The 18,853-nt window shown below is 59.6% G+C and overlaps 1 protein-coding gene across 1 annotated transcript in view; it reads left to right on the top strand.

The window, feature by feature from the left end:
• Nucleotides 1-18,853, top strand: part of SBK1 (SH3 domain binding kinase 1) — a 46,732-nt gene that overhangs the window by 25,556 nt on the left and 2,323 nt on the right. The window contains exons 2-4 of the mRNA XM_004691700.2: nt 16,240-16,472; nt 17,463-17,665; nt 18,381-18,847. Coding sequence (XP_004691757.1) covers nt 16,247-16,472; nt 17,463-17,665; nt 18,381-18,847 — 896 coding nt within the window. The 5' untranslated portion in view covers nt 16,240-16,246. The remainder of the gene's footprint in view (nt 1-16,239; nt 16,473-17,462; nt 17,666-18,380; nt 18,848-18,853) is intronic.

Raw genomic sequence — 18,853 nt, 5'->3', positions numbered from 1 at the left:
CCAGGCGGAGCGCGAGCCGGAGCCGCAACCAGAGCCCGGACCAGGCCGGGGTCCGGGACCGCAGGGCCGGGCTGCTCGTAGCCGCGGCGACGGAGCCCCCCAGCGGCTGAGGGGCTTCCTCCCAGCTCCTGCTGGTGGCCGGGACTCAGCAAGCCCCCGCAGCCGGGAGCACGGGGATCCCCCACCACATTCAGGACCCAGAGACCCCCAGGGAAGCGGGGACCCCTCCAGATCCAACACAGAGCGACTCCCCAGCCGGGGAAACCGGAGAGTGCTCCGCATTCAGAAGACAGCGACCTCCCTACGATACCGAGAAGACTCCCCCTCTTAAACCTGGCCCCCCCCAAGACCTAGGACGCAGCGATCCCCCCTCTCTGGATTGCGGGGATCCCCTCTCAAGATCTTGGTTTTCATTACAACTCCACACCTCAAGACACGAAGACAGCTCAGAACGCCCCTAGATCAGGGGTCTTGAACCCCCCATTCCGGCACGCAGAAATCCCAAATCTAGAGACCCGAGGACCCCTAGAGCTATTCCTCACCAGCAAGAGGCCTGGGACCCCCTCCAAGCTCCGGGACTGAGGCCGCTGAGCCTCTCGCGCCGCCCTGCGCGTCCCAGCCCTCGGTTGTGGTGCCCTGTGCCCCTGGGGCCGGGCTGACGAAGACCGAGACGGCGCCCAGGCCCCCTGCCGCGGCGTCCCCGCGGCCCCAGCCCAGGTAAGCCAGGCCCAGGTGAAGGGCAGCAGGTGAGTGGCCGCCGAGGGCCCTAGCCCTGCAGGTGGGGGAAGTACTGGTGCGCACTACCCCCTCCCCAGCGTCGCCATGGAGCCGAGGCTGAAGGACGTCTCTTTGTGTCTCGCACGGAGGAGCCGCCCCCTCCTCCTCTCCCTTCCCCCACCCTACACCCTAGCCCTGGGGTTTGGCCACAGCTCCCCGACCCCACCAGGGAGCGGTGGTGTAGTCCCTTGCACTACAGAAGGGGGGGGGGAAGAGGATGAAAAGTCCCCCCCAAAAAACCTGAGCCTGGAATTGTTGGGCCCTCTGTCCACAGAATGTCTATACATACCCTCCCCCCAAGGCCGGATGAGTTCTCAAGTGAAGTGCCCCCCAGGAGCCATCTGGGGGGTGTCCAGAGGTGAGGGGGGCGGGCGGTATAGACCCTAGGGTGATGGCTGGGGCTTTGGGTGTGTTGTCTTTGTCTATGAGAGGGCAAGGGAGGGATGTTTTTGAGAGAACGGATGGAAATTCTTATTTTCTCTGTGATCCCACTGGTGAGGGTCTTCACCCAGGCTGCACTTTGTGCAGGACTGGGAGGGGGCAAGCCCTTTCCAAGGCGGCGTTGGTTCAGAGGAGGGGAGGTGGTCTAGATGAAGAAGCCACCTCAGGTCAGGGTACCAGGCTGGCTCCCTGTGCCCTGGGCCAGCAAACCCAAGGTCTTCCCTTCTCCTGACCTCCAAACTCCCAGGGCCAAACGTCTGCTTGAGTCAGTGTGTTCTGAATACCAGGCACCGCCCTAGGTTCTCTCTTCAGCTTTCCAGGCAGCATACAAATCAGTGCCCAGTCTGGGTCACAGTAAAGTCCTGGACTCCAAATCCTTAAGCTCATGGGAAGATGAGAACCCAGGGGATGTGGTACCCTGAAATTCTGCATCAGAGGTCCTGAGAAAAGGCTGGACTGTGCCAAGGGAACACACTCTGGGCTGCAGGGGCTTCCCCAGCCTCTTCCCTCTGGGCCCTCTGGGCGCAGCAGGGGGCCCTCCAGGTGTCACTTTGTTTATTCATTCAGCAGAACCTTTAGCTGGTGTCACACATCCCCTTTCCTTAGTCCCTGATCATCAGACCTTCCAGGCGGTTCTCAATCTGCTCAGGCCACACTTGGCTGGGTCAGTTGAGGTGGACCTGGTGGGGCCCAGGTCACCAGCGCCTGACTCAAAGCCTGAAGCACCTGATCCCCACTCTAATGCATAGTTGGGGACCCTGTGCCTAAGCAGCCGGTCCCCCCCCTTCCCATCTCTAGGTGCCCTTACTCCCACCTGCTGCACATCTTCCCTCAAGGGAAGATGTAACTCACAGAAGAGATTGGGGGTACTTCAAGCCAGACCTCTGGCAGCTCTTCCTGCAAATTCAAGGACAGTTGGGGTAGCCCTCCTCTGCATCGCCTGAGGGGAGCCCAGTGCCCTGAAGACCAGGTGGCCTTGGGCAAGCTTGTGGCATCTCCCGAAGTGAGTGTGAACCCCTCACTCTGCAGAGGGGCAGAGGTGGACTCTTGGTGGGCATGACGGCAAAAAGCGTCCAGGTGTGTCCTTCCCTCCCCCAGAGGGTTCTAGGAGCGCAGGGCTTCATCCCAACTTCCAGGCCTGGGAGCAGGGGAGAGGCCAAAGAGCAGAGATAGGAGTCACATGGCTAAGGAAAACCATCCAGAGGCCAGAGTGGACAGTGTTTGGCCCCACACCCGAAGTGCCTGATCCCGGTCTGCTGCACAGTTGAGAACCCTGAGCCTAAGGGTCGGGAAGTGAGATTCCCCTCCCAGCCTTCAGGGGAGGCTGCAGTGGGAAGCCATGGAGCCAGTCAGAGGCCTTGGGTATGCCCCCAACCTCACCCCATGTCCTCGCCCTTGCACATTCCCTCCCTCCCTCGCCTGCTGTCTCCTCTCCCCTAACCTGAGAAGCCCCCCATGGCTGGCTCAGGAGCAGTCTGCCTCCACCGCCCTTCTGACCTGGCCCCGGTGGGGCACTGAGTTGGTTGGTTGATGGCTTGGTGGCTGGGAGTCGGGCTCCCAGGTCTGTGTTTGCAGTGAGCACGTCTCATCATCGAGACCCCGAGCTCCAGGAAGCAGCGGGTCTCTCATGCTCTGCACCGGCCTCGTCTAACCCAGTGCCCAGCATATTGTATAATGCATGTTGTCAACTGCAGCTTATAGGCACATTTTGTGGCTCTTTGCAAACCATGTTGTTCTAATGTTTGCATTTGTTGCCAGTGCTAAAAAAAAAAAATTACATACAAAGATTGAATTCTGGATTCTCTGGAAAAATCAGCTGATAGGACACCAACCCAGGCCAGAGCTGAAGAATGACCACCTTCTTAGAGAGCACGTCCCCTCCCACTCAACGAGGCCCCGCCTGGCCTGCTTACTCATTTACGTGACCAGCTCACCCCTCCTGCAGGCATCTGACTTTGCAGGAGGAAGGTGGAAGCCAGAAAATTTTTATTTGGCAGGTGACCTTCATCTGTGACCAGCCCATGGCCAAGTTAGAACACGCAGAGAGTAATATCCCTCCAGGGTCTCCAGGGCTAAGTTGTGGAGAGGACCTGAATTCCTCTCACCAGCTCATCTTCAGCCTGGGCTCAATCTCCACTCCAGACGCCACCTTATACCCCGTCCCCCATTCTAGGATTTAGCTACCCAAATTCGGCTTTAACATCCCACTTAGTAGCAAAAACCCAAGGCTCTAGATGTTGTGGCATCAGGCCTCTTAGCAGGAACTGCTCACTGGGCCTCACTTTAATTGTCCAGAGCGCAATTAGACTAGAGTTTCCCTGAGCTATCAGCTTTCTGCTACTCTAACTTTCTATGACTGAGTCCATAGTTCTAAGTTTTGGTCATATGGGGGGGTCCCAGATTCAGGAATCACCCAAAAATATTGACATCCCTTTCACATTAATAAAAACAACGGGTGTCACTGGGATCAGGATCCCAGGTCCAGCAGTGGCCTGACCCAGGAAGAGAGTGAGCCATCTCCCTGGATGAAGGTCTACACGCAGTCCAAGGTCAGAGGAGATGGCAGGGAGCCACGGCTGAAGCGCAGGTTGTGGATTCTGCCTGGGTTTCAGGCCCACTTAACTGCTGTGTGACCTTGGGCAAGTCACTTAACCTCTCTGAACTTTAACTTATGTGGAAAATAAGTTAAAATAACCTGCCTACCTGAGGGTTATCAGACAGATTGGTGAGCCAAAGCCTGGAAAGGGCTTAGGATAGAGCCTAGCCTGAGAATACTGCTTAGGGACCTTTGGCTCTTATTAAAAGGGGCTTTGGCAAGTGACTAAGCCTTGGTTTCCCATAGCTGGTCTGCTGTCCCCACAAAAGGGAAAGCGGTATATGAGAGCAGTACTGCGTAGTACTTAGAGCAGGGGGGTGCCCCTGCTATGGGAGGGGGCAGGTTCAAGCCTGAGGATCTGTCAGCACTGGTTCAGACCCTTGTCCCACGGCTTAGCCTGAGGACCTAGGGCGACCTGGCCGTAGTCCTGTACGAGGCTCTCTTCCTCCTAGCTCTGCTTTCTAGATGAGGTGCCTTCAGCCAGGGCTCCTACTGGAATGGTCCCTGAGACTTTCTGCCCCAGGCTGATGCCTCTGGCCCGAGCCAGGACCAGGGCCTCCAATAGGCTTAGTCTTCCCCAAGCCAGCCATGCAGGTCCCAGTTAGGCCTGGAGCCAGTTAAGCCCCTCCCAACCCTCACCACAGTCCGGAGAGGGGATGGCCCAGGTCCCCAGCTCAGCCCTCACTCAGGGCTGTGCCGCATCATGGCGGAAGGAGGCTGCGGGACCCTGTTCAGTGCCTGGCGCCCCGTGCAGGCGCTGCGCATGACGTTTCTTCCTGAGACAGCTCTGCGTGACCCCACATGGGGATCTCAGCCCAGCTCTGTATGTGCCATTCCCAGGCACAGCTGTGTGACCTCGGATGTGCCACCTGTGCCTCCTTTCTTCAGCTGCAGACTGGGTGAACAGCAGCCCCTACAGCCTAGGGAAGTGGCGAGGATTCAAGGAGCCTGTGGCAGCAGTGTGCCACGCAAGGTGTGCTCCTGCTACCTGTGCCGCACCCTGCAGGGTATGCAGGTGAGCTGGCCAGGCCAGAGGAGGCCCCTGGGACCCTCCCGGTGCCAGGCATCTTCCTGTGACTTTAGTCAGCCATGGCAGAGGCAGTGAACCTCCCCACTACCTCTGGCCACCAGCGTGACTCTGAGAGGCAGGAGTGGGGCAGGCTCCCTGGGTGTGCTGGGCCACCACTGAAGCAGGAAGGCTTCCCGCTGTCTTGAGCCAGAACTCTGGGCCAGACCAGCAGGGAGATTCTCCGCAGACAGTGGGTGCCTAGGCCCTCTAGCCCTGTCCCCGGTGACTCCAGGAGGAAGAGTGGAGCCTGCAGTTAACAGAGGCCAGCCCCACTGTGTGACTTTGGACAAGGTGCTTCACCTCTCTGCTTCAGACCCCGCTCCCCCATCTACAGAAATGAGGGTGGTACTAATACCTCCTGCCTTTTAGGGTCATTGTGAGGATTCAGTGAATGAATGTTTATAAAGTATTAAGAATGGCCCCAAGTACCCCCTAGAGTTTGCTGTTAATATTAGTCTCGGGGCAGAGAGGGAATGTCAGCCCCATTTGTACAGGCTCAGGCATAAAGGTGTTTACTCAAAGTGCAGCTCTAGGATCTCGGGAAGCCTCTGCCTACTTCTCCATCCTTCACACAGTGCATCAGGCTGGTCAACGAGAAAGGCCTGGTCGGGCTTGGACTCTGGCCACTGGCCTGGATGTATCCCTCGGCTGTCCTGCCCCCACCCCTCCGCCCCCGCGGGGCCACACCAAACAGGAACTGGACTCAGTCTGACCCCGAGCCCTAGCCAGGTCGGGTCCGAGCTGCCTCTCGCTGTCTCGGCGTCGGCCACACAGTCAGCGTCAGGAGGGCCTGGCCCAGGCCGGGTGGAGTGGCTGCAGTGCAAGCCAGCAGCTCGCATGGCCTCCGGGCCAGCCGGCCTCAGGCACCATGCCGCAGCCCTGCAGCTTCCTCGCTGCTCCCCAGCATACACACACGGCCCCCACCCTGCCCAGGGAAGCTCTTCGCCCCGGTGTCCACATGTGTGAGCCTTCCCAGTGGGGCCTCCCTGGCCACGGCCAACAATCTCCTTCCCCACTGAGCGCCTCCCCGTCACGCTTCTCCTTCGGGACACGTCACTGTCCGACAGACATCTTGTACTTCCCTTCACTGTCTGCTCCTCAGGGCCAGCTGTGTGTCTCCCCAGTGCATCTCAGGTCCAAGAACAGTGCCAAACACATAGTAGGTGCTCAGCGAATATTCACTGACCGCTGTGGACCCAGACTCATCCAAGCCACCTCCTGGGCCTTCCTCCACGGCCTCAGAGAAGCTGGGAAGCATGGGGTGGGGTAAGAATAGCAGCTTCGTCCGAAACTGTGGTGAGGCAACATCAACATATACATATAATATACATGTACATACATAAATATATACATACATGTGCATATACATATGTGTGTACATGTGCCTATACACACACATACACATACACAAAGTGCTCCTAGGCTAAGGGGCTCATTACTGATACTGTAGCCGGCACCATTATTACCCCCATCTTACTGGTGAGGAGACGGCAGCCCAGAGAGTGAGTGACTTAACCAAAGCCTCAGGTCTAGCAACCGTGACGGCCAGCCTGCATCTGGGCTCCAGGTGCCTAAGCTAGGGGCTGTCTCCCCTTCCCTCTGTGAGGCTCCGGGAAGGGGGAGGAGTAAAGCTAGGCAAGGGCTCACCTCTTCAGGCAGCCTGGCTCTCCCCGCTGGCCGCCACCTGTCCACTGGTGGACATGCCAGTCAGAGCTCCCACCCCGCTCTCCTCCTGACAGCCCTGAGTGCTGGCTGCCCGCCTCGCCCCGGCCACAGGGCCCCCCGCTCCCCACGGGGAGGGGAAGGAGGCTGGAGAGCCTGTTCCGGCTCTGGGCACCGGTGCAGGCCGGCAGCGTCACAGGCTATTAATAACCACCAAGGATGTGGTCCGGGAAGGGCAGACTGGGCCAGCTGGAAGGAGAAGCTGAGGCAGGGGCTAGAGCCGGAGTGGAGCTTCTCTCCGCAGAGAGAACTCTGCTGGTGGGGAGGCCAGCGGGGAGAAACTGCTGCTTGATCGCTGGGACGTCCCAGCAATTCCTCTCACACTCCCCCCCAGGGAACTGGGGGAGCCCAGTCAGATGATCTCGAGTCCCTTCTGGTGCAAGTGGGTTCAGGGATGAGATTTAGCAGAGTCAAAATGACCCCCATTTACAGCACAGAAGACCAAGCACTGTCCAGAGAGGGCCTCGAGCTCGAGGGTGGCAAAGTCCACGACTTAACCGTGGCCCCAGGCCCAGCCCAGCAGCACCTGCTCTTCACGAGGTGCCTGTGTAAGTCTGCAGGCCCGTTTACAGGTGGGCACACTGAGGCTTCGCAGCTGGCACAACCTGCCCAAGGTCACCCTGCAAGAGGGGTGAAGCCAGCTGCACCTTGAGGGGAAACCTGAGGAAGAGACTTGAGGGAGACATTTTCTTCCCCGTCCTCCCTTTGAGCTGGCAGAGAATGTCTGGGCTGGCCCAAGGGCGAAGGGCTGGAGCCCGGCCCCCGGAGTTAAAAGCAGAGGGGTGTGTGTCTCAGAGGATGCGTTGTGGGGAGGGTACTAAGCTTCGGTGACCCATGGAGGGGTAAGGACCATTGGTAGGCTCATATCTTAGACTGGAAACTGAAGGAGAGGCAGTGGGGGGAGCTGGCCAGGATCCTGGGTGCCAGCAGAAGAGGTCACCGCTTCCCCAAACACCTCTCAGGCCTTTCAAGGGCCCCTACTCCCTGGCAGTTGCCCCCACTCCCTGGCAGGGAATAAGAGAGCCCATGTGTGAACAGACTTCTGCACTGGGGTACACAAGTGGGAGGAGCAGGGACACCCTCAGGAGAGGCGCTGAGCAGCTTAGAGCTGGGCGGGCCACCTGCTGGGGTGTATGGACTGAGGGCTCCTCAAGATAAGGTGTTGAGGGGGTTCCCAGATGCCCCCACCTTCCTGAGCACAGGGGGGGCACGCCTCTAGCCTCTCTCGGGGATACCAGTCCTAGGATGCAGAGGGGTGCTCCTCACACTTCCTCAATCACCTGCACCCCAGCCTTGCCTGCTGCCTTTTACTGGTGCTTCCCCCTCTTGGTTCCCACTGCTCACCCAAGAGCCTCATTCGTTTGTTCATTTGCTCATTCATTCACCAAGCATTAAGTGCTCCGTGCCAGGCAGGCACAGACCAGCCGCCGAAGTCCCTGCCCATCACATCAGTCAGTTACATAATAGGTTAGGGAGTGATCTGCTCTCCTGGGGGAAGAAACAGTGGGACAAGGGGGGTGCAGTAAGGTGCCCTCGCTGAGAAGGTGCCATCTGAGAAAGCTGGCGGGAACCTAGCCACATGGGTACCTGGAGAACAGCCCCCAGTTAGGGAACTGGCACCTTTGGGGAACAGTGGGAGCCAGAATATCTGAGCAGAGAAAGGGAGGAGCAGGTCAGGTTGGGGGGTGGATTGAGGGTGTTGGTAAGGGCTTGGGAGTGAGAGATGGCCAGGGGAGGGTGTGGAGTTTGGGGGTAACCAATCCTATTGGCTTTTGATGGGCTCCCTGGCTGTGTCAAGAATAGATTGCAGGGGGCGGGGGGTGGGGGGGGACTAGCTAGGAAGTTCCTGCAGCAGCTGAGAAATGATGGCTCAGATCAGTGGGAGTGAGTACTGAGGGTGGTCAAGCACCTTTATTAATGTCTGGTGTTGATGCCAGTTACTGCGTACAAGCACAAGCTAAAGAGAAACCTATTCTTCCTTTCTCCCATCTCAAAGTAACGTGAAACACAGGGATGTGGAGGCCCAGAGAGGGCAAGGGAGCTGCTGGCAGCTGCTGTGTCCACCAAGAAGCAGCCCTCTGCTACGTGACAGGGGAGGGCCGGGGTACAGCGTGCACACCACAGAAGCTCCAGGCACCCTTGCCCCTAGCCCGGCACCCGGTGTCTGTCCTGCAGAGACACCTGCGCACGCTGCAAGATAATTTACGTATAAGGAGCTCACTGAAGTAAGGAGCAAGGACTGAATGAGACCCACGAGTCTCAGCAGGGGTGGGTTATACAAATGGCAGTAGTTGCCCCTCCCCCACCCATCATTCACCTTCCCTGGTGTCTGTCGCCTACTGTGAACCAGGGTGTAAATTTACTACATGCATTACGATATCTAGAGAGACACCACATTCACTTAACTTTTGTTACAATCTATTGTGATCATTGTTCCATTTTATGAATTACTGATAGTCTCTTCCTGTGCTTAATATAGAAATTAAACTTTGCCATAGGCATGTATTTGTAGGGAGAAAATGTAGTGCATATAGGGTTTGTGGTACTCTCTGCAGTTGGGGCATCCCCTGAGGTCTTAGAGTGTGTGCCCCCCAGATAAAGGTGATGTGCCCAGGCCTGGTCCTGATTCTGCAGCAGCTCCTCTCCGGGTGGCTTAGCCTCCTCAGACCTCCCCCTTCTTTGCACTTAGGGCTGCCCAGCCTGGGTGCTGTCCAGGGCTGTGGTGCTGAAGACAGGCCAGGGGGAAACCAGCAGCCCAGAGTAGAGAAGGGATGATAGGGCAGGAAAGCTCAAGGTCCGATCCCTGGTTCTACCCTAAGCTGAGTGACCTTGGGCAAATCACTTACCCCCTCTGAGCCTCAGCACTGTTATCTGTAAAGTGGGGTTGCTATGAAGATTGAATGGCCGTGGCCATATAAAGCACTGGTATGTTGAGAAAATACATTATTTTTACTCTATCTTAAAGACAGTAAGAGTACAAATAGGTATGCTTTGGGGCACTGGAATGATAATGCCTGGATTTGAATCTTGACTTTGCCAACTACTGCATGAACTTGATCCAGTGACATAACTCATCTGTGGCTCAGTTTCCTCCCAGGCCACTAGATGTTGGGAGGATTATATCACTCACCTGAGGCACATGGCCCATGACAAGGGTCCCCAAGTGCTAGCTATTGTTGCCACCATTATTCTCATGACAGCACGTCCAGCATCTCTGCTCACAGTGACCAGCGTCAGTCGCAGCTGCTCCCATCTCTTGTGTTCAGGGCTGAGTTCGGCAGCCCTAGCCCTGCAGACACACGGGCTTCCAGCCCTGCCCTGCTACAAGCTGTTCTGAGCAAACCTCCTAGCCGTCAGTCTGCATCTGTAAAATGGGACTGCTGATACCTCAAACAAGGCCCTGGGGAAATAGCTGTGTGCCCATCAGGTGACAGTCAAGAAGGCCAAGATATAAAAAGTTAACTTCCCAAACATGCAAAGAATTATTCACCCAGCATTTGTCACACTTTGGCTAAGTGCTAGGAATAGCAAGATGATTAAGGCATAGGGCTTGCTTTCAAGAAGCTCTTGGACTTCTTGTTGGGTTATTAATCCTCTTCAAGGCTCATCCACGTGTCACCTGCTCCAGGAAGCCACCCTGATCCCCATTGACACTGCCCTCCATGGGGATGCTGGAACACTGACCATTGCCTCCCTGGCTTTGTGGTTACCTGAGTCTTTGTTATCGGCCTCCTGACTTGTAGGCCTTCTCTGATGAATCACTCTAACCTACTCACCCCATGCCAGCACCCAACACAGCACCTGGCCCCAAATACATATACTTGTCTGAAATCTTTAAATTTCAGGTAACATTAATTCAACTCAAACCAACTTGAGTCAAAAAGGAAATGTAGTGGTTCATGAGACATAACGCTCAGAGTCCAATGGACTTTCAGCATGCCTGAAGCCAGGGGCTCCAGGTCACCAGAAATCTCTCAGCGTGCAGCTGTGTGTATCTCCTTTTTCTCTGTCGCCTCTTCCTCAGGCAGGCTGTCCCTCCTGCTGATAAAGTCACCCCCAGCAGCTCTAGGCCCGTGTTCTCCAGTCTGCAGCCCAGGGTCAGAGGCAGCTCCCTCCTGAGGGCTGCAGTGAGCCCCCGGGCTGTATCTCAGTGGGTTGCCTTTGGTCACAGGCTCATATCTGAACCAGTCAGAGTGACCTGGCAGATGGTCAGGCGGGCCCCTAACTAAAATCTGGAAGCAGTCCTACCCAACCACATGAACCAGGAGGCTGCTTCTCAAAGAAAGGGAAATTGACACTGAGCAGAAAGCACCGAACATGTGCGAGCAAGGCAAGGTCAGGTCCAGTCTGCTCTCAGCACCGTTTATCTGACTGCAGGTGTACCAGAGCTAGAAGGGAGGTGTCTGGGCGCAGGTGAGGGCAGAATGTGGAGGTGCGGCAGAAGCTGGCCCAGGCTAAGGAATGAAGTTCCAGCATCTCACTTTCTAGACAAACAGATGAGAGGCCAGTGGGACCATCTGCCCCACTCAGAACCTGAAGCTCCACCTCATGGCTGTTTTTTCACAGGGACTTATAATAATGGCACTGCCGCAGGGCGGAGACCTTCCCAGGAGCACCCATGCCTTCAGCATGGCACAGCTCTGTCAAGGATACCCTCGGAGCCTCAGCACCTGCATCCAGGGGCCCGAGGGAGGGACTGACCCCTCAGCCTCCCAGAGTGACAGTGAGATAGGCCTGGCTGACAGCACCTCCCTCTGACTCCCCAGTAGGTGGACACCCACTCTCTGCTTTCCGCCCTGCTGTATCGCTGAGAACTGCCTCGTTCTGAATTGCTATCACCCCGGTCAGCCTTCAGGAGCCTTGAAGGGCAAGTGCGTAAGAGCACGGATCTGAAGCCTGAGCCCAAGTCCCAGCCCTGCTGAGGATTAGCTGTTGGGCGTATTCCTTTGCCCATCTGTGCCTCAGTGTCCCTCTCTGTAAAATGGGGGTAATAATGATAGCACCTGCCTCCCAGACATATCGTGTGATTGCTAAAGGATTCAATTCACAGTGGTTAGCACAACACACTCGGTCCACATTTGCCAACCTCTTTCCTCACCATACAGGGTAAGAGCAGTTCCCTTCACCTTCCACCAGCTCCTGTAGCTGGATTATCACCATCCAGGTTGCCTTCTCTGGCCCAACTCCAGGCATCCAAGCGTACAAACATTCAAATCTTAGCTCTTTTGCTTCCTCAGTACATAGCCCTTGAGTCAGGGTGGTGTCTGCTGCTATAACAAGAGAGCTCCTATACTCGGCAGCCTACTACAACAGACTGCTGCTGGCTCACAGGAGGTGCAGAATGAGGAGCCCTCGCAACACCCCGGGGACCCGGGCTCCCGTAGCTCCCCCATCTTTGAGGGTCTGGGGCTCCTCTGCACCACTCAGAACACAGAAGGGAGAAGAGAGACACGAGCCATCTGAAAGGCCCCGGCCAGGCAGTGACGCATCATTTCTGCTCACCTCACACTGTGGGAAACAGACCCGTCGCCTCCTGGACGCAGGGGAGGTGAGCAGCGTCCAGTAACAGCTCTGCACACAAGAGGAAACCTGAGGTTTTGCTGTAAACGTGACCTCCCGGTCCTCACTCTCCATCCTTCAGATGGAAACATGGCTCCGTCTTAGCGGTGTTTGCACAGTTCTCACATTGACTACAGCACTGAATGTTCGCTCACGGAGGGTGAATTGTATAGTCAGTTACGTCTCAGTTAAGATGTTTTTGTCTCCCCCTCAAGGTACTTATGAGGCTCAGAGAGTGAAAGTTTGCCAAAGTGGGGTGGGGGAGGTCCCAGAGTAGCCTCAGCTGAGTTGTGCCCTGGGTCTAACTCCTAACAGTGGCACCCAGCTCAAGCCACCCCCCGCAGGAAATGAGGGGCAGTTCAGTCTTGCTTCTTGCTTGGGACGCACTACCTCCCCCCACCCCCGTGGCCCTCCCGGCAGCGGCGGAAGACCCAACCCGCAGGGTCAGAGCCCTCGTGGTCAGAGCCACAACCACTGCCGTGAAGACTGGGTGTCACCCTCTGCCTTCAGCCACACACACAGGAAGTGGAGGCCCCCTCAGGGTCAGCGAGGACACACGCTGGAGGGGCAGGGCGAGCAGGGTTCCCTGGGCCAGCACAGTCAGCTTGCGTGTGGGCAGATGCAGGGCAGGCCAAGGGCGGGGGTGGGGCCAGCCAGGGCCCCTCGCCTGGTGCTGGGGAGTCCTCGGCCGCACCCCCGCATGGAGCCGGTGGTAATGGTGGTCAGGTGCTGGCTGATGCCAGGCGTCCACCCCTCGGCCCCCCAGGGAGGCGCGTGTCTTACCTTACTCTGGGCCGCAGTCCCCATCTGAGGAAAGCGCCCGCGTGCTCCCATGCCTGTCAGGAGCCCTGCGTGAGTCCACACAGCAGCGGGCGCCCCATCGGCAGCCGCTGAGCGAATGCCCCCGTGTCCCGCCGAGGCGCCGCTCTCTCCCAGACCCGTGTCCCCACTTGGATACTAAGGGGTCTGGATGGGCCAGCTCGACACTCTGGATTGAAACAATGGAGAATTAAGAGGACCCGCTTCAGCGCCAGCCCCAGCACTTTGGGCAAGTTACTTAGCCTCCCTGGGCCTTATTCCCTTCACCCCTGATCTGGGGACATGACAAGACGTACCTCGTAGAGCTGTGAAGGCGAGAGGAGCTCATCCTGAGAACAGGGCCGGCAAGTAGTAAGGACAGGTGAGCTGCTGCTCCGAATGTTAGTATCTCATGGCTGTGGAAGTTGAGGTCCAGAGCAGTGATGTGACTCGCTCAAAGTCACCAGCTAAAAAGTGGTGCACATTAGGATCCAGACCAAGGCCACTGAGCCCAAGGCCCGTGCTGCTCCCATCACTCCCTACTGCACCCCTTAAGTCACATGCGCCCTAACTGGGTCAGAAGCAGTGTGCACCTGGGGGTGACGCAGCCGCAGGGGCAGGTGTGTGGGTTATTCCACAGTAGAGAACAGACCTGCGGGGAAAGGGATGCTGGCATGGGAGGAGTGGGTGAAAGTGGAACCCCCAAAACGGGGCTCCAAGAGCCAAGGGGATGGATGAGAGAGAGTTGGGTCTGATCTGGCTAGACGAGGGGGTCTGTTGGAACAGACACAACTGACACCCCAAGGTCATCAATAGGAACCCTGAGAAAGACAGACTGTTTGAACCCCAGGGCTCAGTACAGCAGGAACTGGCATGGGGGGGCAGGCAGGGAAGGCTTCCTGGGGCTAGGGGGTGAGGGGGCTGGGAGGCTGAGGATAACGAGACACAGGAGGTGGACATGGAGCAGGGCCGGGTGCATAGGCAGCGGATGGCCGAGGAGATATGCAAGGCCCAAGAGAGGCAGGGCAGTGGTGAGAACACAGGCCGAGCCTGGGACTAAGGGGGCGAGTGGGGGGCCCAAGCCTCGGCGGCTGTGTCCCTGGCCCGGCTCCGTGCCCACCCAGGGCAGCTGGGAGAAGTCAGGCACCCAGCAGCCCCTGAGAGGAGGGAAGAAGGGCATCCTGAGACTCCAGCTCCCGGGCTCGCGGAGGCAGCCCAGAGCCACCGGCAGGGCATGACTAGGCCCCCCCCCCCCCCGCCCGTACACACGTTCACATCTCAGCAGCCAGTGGGGAGTCCGCACGCGGGGAGAAGTAGGTCAGCGGGGCAGCCGGCAGCTCTCCCTGGCCTGGAGGAGTTGGAGGCGAAGAGGGTGTGTGTGTGCTCATCAGAACCCTCCGGGACAGCCCTGCACACCCTCGAAAGCCCCCAGGACTGAGCCCCAAGCAGTGGCCTGGGGTTTTTCACTGGGGTTGGGGGAGGTGGCCCATTCCACTGCAGAAGCCAGGGAAAGAGTCGCGGAGAGCTGTCACTGCTCAGCCCACCGGTGACTGCGGCAGAAGGACGGAGGGCAGCACGCGCCAGGTCACGCCGGGCCGGGCACCCGAGGGCGGAGACGCAGGCCGGTCTCGAGGGCCGCACCACGCCTCCGTCGGGGCTGTGCGTGGCGGGTCCTGGCTCAGACTAGACACTCCCAGGGCACCCCTTTCAGAGGCCCAGGAGAGGAGGGGCTGGGGGGAAGGTTCTTGCAGAGCGGGACTTGTTCATGAATGGGGGGAGGGGGCTGAGGGGGGAGCAGGATCCTCAGGAAGCAGGAGGCCTGGCGGGCGCCAAAGCGGGGAGGGGCCCTGCTCCCAGCCAGCTGGGAGGACGTGCAGATGGAGCTCGTTTGGGGCTGGGTGGGAGGCCAGGAAGTTCCCTCCTGATGTTCCTCCTCTCCGTGTGAAGTGGGAGGCTGGGTCGTGCTGAGAGGGAAGGGGATGCAGAGGAGGAGAAGGGGCTGGAAGGGGAGCTGCTGGGCCAGGTCTAGGAGGGCGCCCCCGAGGGCTCAGCCCCGGCCCAGCCTCGGGGTGCTCGGCGGGGGGGTACAAACCATGCTAAGGGGGCCCAGACATACACAGAGAACTTGGGGTGACCCATCCCCGAGCCCTCCATATCTGCTAGCTCGTTTAGTCCTTACAACCGGCCCTTTGTATAGAGGAGGAAACTGAGCCACAGGAGTGACGCAACTTGCCCGAGGAGCTCCAGCTAGCAAGGCAGAGCTGGGCTCCACCCCAGGCTGTCCGGCTCCACACTGGCTTTCTCAGGAACCAGGTCCTTGGGGTCACTTGCAGGGGGTGGGGCTGCGGGTGCCGAGAGCTGGCCTCGCCACCCGTGCTTGGGAAGTCTGCGCACCTGCTTCTGGGCACTGGCCCCAGGCTGGCCCTCCCCCACTAGACAGACCAGAGCACAGGCCCCGAGGGGCCTTCTCTGCCACCCAGCCCGGTTATACCCCACTGGAGCGCTGCACCCCCACACCACCCGGAGACAAACCCTGGAACCCCCGAGGAGTGGGCGCGCCCAGGAAGCCCGCCCCAGCTTACATGGACGCTGGCTGGGAGTGTGGCGAGCAGGCGTGGGGCTGTGCCTGGCTGGCATGTCAGCAGTGGTTGTACCCCGCTGGCTGGCGCTGTGGGGGGAGGCTGCAGCGTGAGGCCATGTCTGCAGCGCGCTGCGTGAGACCACGCGGCTGAGCACCCGCCACTCAAGCCGGCCCTCAGACGGCCCCTTCCCCACAGCCTGCCTTCTCTTCTCTGCGCGCACACAGTGTAACACGTGTGTTCTCTATGCCGCCCATCTCCCCCACGCGCCAGAACCTAAGGCCCACGAGGCAGGGCGTCTTCCTCCTTCCCCCAGTGCCGTGTGCTCGGACTCCACACCCCGGCACCCGACGGGGCCAAGCAGTCCCCACACGTGTGCAGTCCGCACCCGACCTGTCCACGTGTGACGCGAACACGCGTTCCTAGCCGCACCCTGCGGGGGTGTCCGGAGACAGACGCCTGTCTGTCAGTGGGGCTCGGCTGGGGGCCGGCGACTGTGACTACCTCGGGGGGTGCTGGCTCCGCCTGCCCTGAAGCTCGGGGGGAATGGGGTGCAGCAGAGATGCTTGTTGCCCTCTCGTGGGCATCCGGAGCTTGGCTACGGGCCCAGCCCCAGCGATCCTGGTGCTGGAGGGAGGGAGTGGGCCGAGGAGGGGCCTGGCCTGATGACACACTCCGTGCCGCTCCCTCCTGGCCAGGGAGAAGATGAGCGTGGGCTGCCCCGAGCCAGAGCCGCCCCGCGCCCTGCCCTGCTGTGGGCCAGGGACTGCCCCTGGGCTGGGTGCAGGCGTGCCCCTCCTCACGGAAGACATGCAGGCGCTGACCCTGCGCACGCTGGCCGCTAGTGACGTCACCAACCACTACGAACTCGTCCGGGAACTGGGCAAGGGCACCTATGGGAAAGTTGACCTAGTGGCCTACAAAGGCACAGGTGAGTGTCTGCAGGGTGAGCAGGGTGGGGACTTGCTGGGGCTCTGGGCTCTGCGTGGGGACCAGGAGGCCAGCGGGGAAGCAGAGTCTGGGGTCCAGGTAGAGAAGCAACCCAGGGAAGAGCAGGCAGCTTGCCGAAGGAGGAGCCTGAAGGCAGGGTGACCGGACGGGGGGTGCAATGCTGGGGGACCGCTGGGGCTTTGGGGATGGCCAAGGGGATGCACCCGGGCACATCTGGGGCTCAGGGAGAGGTCAGATCTGGCCGTGGTGTTTGTGGGGTCACTGCATTGTGGTGACAGCAGAACCCAGGGAGGTGGACAGAGCTGAGATTAAGTCCTCAAGAACAGGGCATGGTGTTTCGGGGATACGAGGACCCACGTGAAGGGTTCAGTCACTCAGCCAGGGTCATGCAGCTACAGAGTCTGAACTCGGGTGACATCCCACTGGCTAGCCCAGACTTTCTCTCTAAACCAGGGCTTGATGCCTCCCCACACTGTAGGCTCAGAGAGGTGTCCTCCGGCCAGTCAGAGACAGGGGCGTGAGCTCACCGCCTCAGTCCCGCCCCTCTTCAGGGCTGGTTCTTGTCATTCATTGAACGCATCCGCTGAGCAGCTACTGGGTGCCAGCCTTCACCATGGGTGCTAGAAAAGCCAGCGGGAACAAGACAGAATCCCATGTCTGAGGAGCTGCAAGCTAACTGGGGGGCACACGGGACAAATGAGTACATGACGCGGCAGGAAGAGACGCGAGAGTGGAATAAGCGGGGGCTCTCCTTTCCCGGGGGGTGCGGAAGACCCTGCTGGCGCCGGTGGGGGGGCCTCCGCCCAGGCCCTTCCCTCTGGCCTCGGGCTCCTTTCTGGTCGAGGCAGACGGCCGGGCCCTGGCCCTCGGAGCTGGCGCCCGGGCTGGGCCTGGGAACCAGGCCAGTGGATGTGCGGGTGTCGGAGCACAGGGAGGGGTCCTCACCCCTCCTGTTGTCGCCACCCATCAGGCATGAAAATGGCGCTGAAGTTTGTGAACAAGAGCAAAACCAAGCTGAAGAACTTCCTGCGGGAGGTGAGCATCACCAACAGCCTCTCCTCCAGCCCCTTCATCATCAAGGTCTTCGACGTGGTGTTCGAGACGGAGGACTGCTATGTCTTCGCCCAGGAGTATGCGCCTGCCGGGGACCTGTTTGACATCATTCCTCCCCAGGTACCTGCTCTGGGGGGCTTCCCCACGAGGGTCAGACCCATCAGACCCCTCCTGCCATCCATCCGCTGTAGGTCAGCCCTGTCGGGAGGGCTGGGTTCACAGTGAACAAGACACAGGTTCCACACCCATCCTCGCCCCTCGCTGGGAACAATGCACTAAGCCAGATAACACACTGAGAGTGTGGAGTCCAGCAGCTGCCCAGGAAGGGGGGCGCCAGAGGCAGCCCCTCTGGGGTACCCCTGAGTGGGAAGGCATCAGCTCTGCCGGATGGGCCGCAAGGCCTTCCCCCACCCCACCCCCACCTTACCCGCCCCCACCTCCATGAAGGAAAAGCACATAATAGTCGCCGCTAGGCGGTGCTGGTGAGATGGTACAAAGTACTTAACACAGCACCCACACCCACCTCCACACCCCCACCTGCAGCAGGTTGTGCAGTTACTGGGGGAAAGGGTGAAGGTGAAAGCCGGGGGTCAAAGAGCAGAGGGAGCTGGCGGGGGCGCTGGCACCCAATGGAGTCTGGCCGCCAGCAAGAGGCCAGACCTAGCCCCAGCCCAAGGCAAGGGAGGACGCCAGCTCCTGGCCCCAGGTGGAAATGGAGCCCGGAAGGCCCGGTGGCGCCGCAGGTGCGAGGGCTGGAAGTAGGGGGAAGGGCGGGAAGGAGAAGGAAAGGCGCGAGGGGCGGCGCACCTGAGCGTGCTCTCCCCGCCTGCCACAGGTGGGGCTCCCGGAGGACACGGTGAAACGCTGCGTGCAGCAGCTAGGCCTGGCGCTGGACTTCATGCACGGGCGGCAGCTGGTGCACCGCGACATCAAACCCGAGAACGTGCTGCTGTTCGACCGCGAGTGCCGCCGCGTGAAGCTGGCCGACTTCGGCATGACGCGGCGCGTGGGCTGCCGCGTGAAGCGCGTGAGCGGCACCATCCCCTACACGGCGCCCGAGGTGTGCCAGGCGGGCCGCGCCGACGGCTTCGCGGTGGACACGGGCGTGGACGTGTGGGCCTTCGGCGTGCTCATCTTCTGCGTGCTCACCGGGAACTTCCCGTGGGAGGCGGCGTCGGGCGCCGACGCCTTCTTCGAGGAGTTCGTGCGCTGGCAGCGGGGCCGCCTGCCCGGGCTGCCTTCGCAGTGGCGCCGCTTCACCGAGCCCGCGCTGCGCATGTTCCAGCGCCTCCTGGCGCTCGAGCCCGA

This window comes from Condylura cristata, unplaced genomic scaffold (genome assembly GCF_000260355.1).
Source record: "Condylura cristata isolate star-nosed mole 26May11 unplaced genomic scaffold, ConCri1.0 scaffold00032, whole genome shotgun sequence".
Classification (NCBI taxonomy): domain Eukaryota; kingdom Metazoa; phylum Chordata; class Mammalia; order Eulipotyphla; family Talpidae; genus Condylura; species Condylura cristata.
This window is presented reverse-complemented; position numbering and strand designations above follow the sequence as displayed.